The sequence below is a fragment of the Cariama cristata genome, unplaced genomic scaffold (assembly GCF_000690535.1).
Source record: "Cariama cristata isolate BGI_N322 unplaced genomic scaffold, ASM69053v1 scaffold24329, whole genome shotgun sequence".
Lineage (NCBI taxonomy): Eukaryota > Metazoa > Chordata > Aves > Cariamiformes > Cariamidae > Cariama > Cariama cristata.
In genome coordinates, this window is record NW_009637760.1 from 1 (window position 1) to 236 (window position 236).

Consider the following 236-nt stretch of genomic DNA (forward strand, 5'->3'; position numbering starts at 1 on the left):
CCGGACCCCCCCAGTGACCTCCAGATGTCCCAGTAGAAGCTGCAGCAGGAACTGGAGTTCCTGGAGGTTCAGGAGGAATACATCAAGGATGAGCAGAAGAACCTGAAGAAGGAATTTCTTCACGCTCAAGAGGAGGTGAAGAGGATCCAGAGCATTCCCTTGGTCATCGGGCAGTTCCTGGAGGCCGTCGACCAGAACACGGCCATCGTGGGTTCCACCACCGGTGGGGGGGGGGG

General features: G+C 58.5%; 1 protein-coding gene across 1 annotated transcript in view; it reads left to right on the forward strand.

Annotated features, from left to right (window-relative positions):
- Window positions 1-36: 36 nt before the first annotated feature.
- LOC104168033 (26S protease regulatory subunit 6B) overlaps window positions 37-236 on the forward strand; it is a gene marked incomplete at both ends in the record, with an annotated part of 1,804 nt that continues 1,604 nt past the window's right edge. Inside the window, one exon of the mRNA XM_009708471.1 lies at window positions 37-223. Coding sequence (XP_009706773.1) covers window positions 37-223 — 187 coding nt within the window. The remainder of the gene's footprint in view (window positions 224-236) is intronic.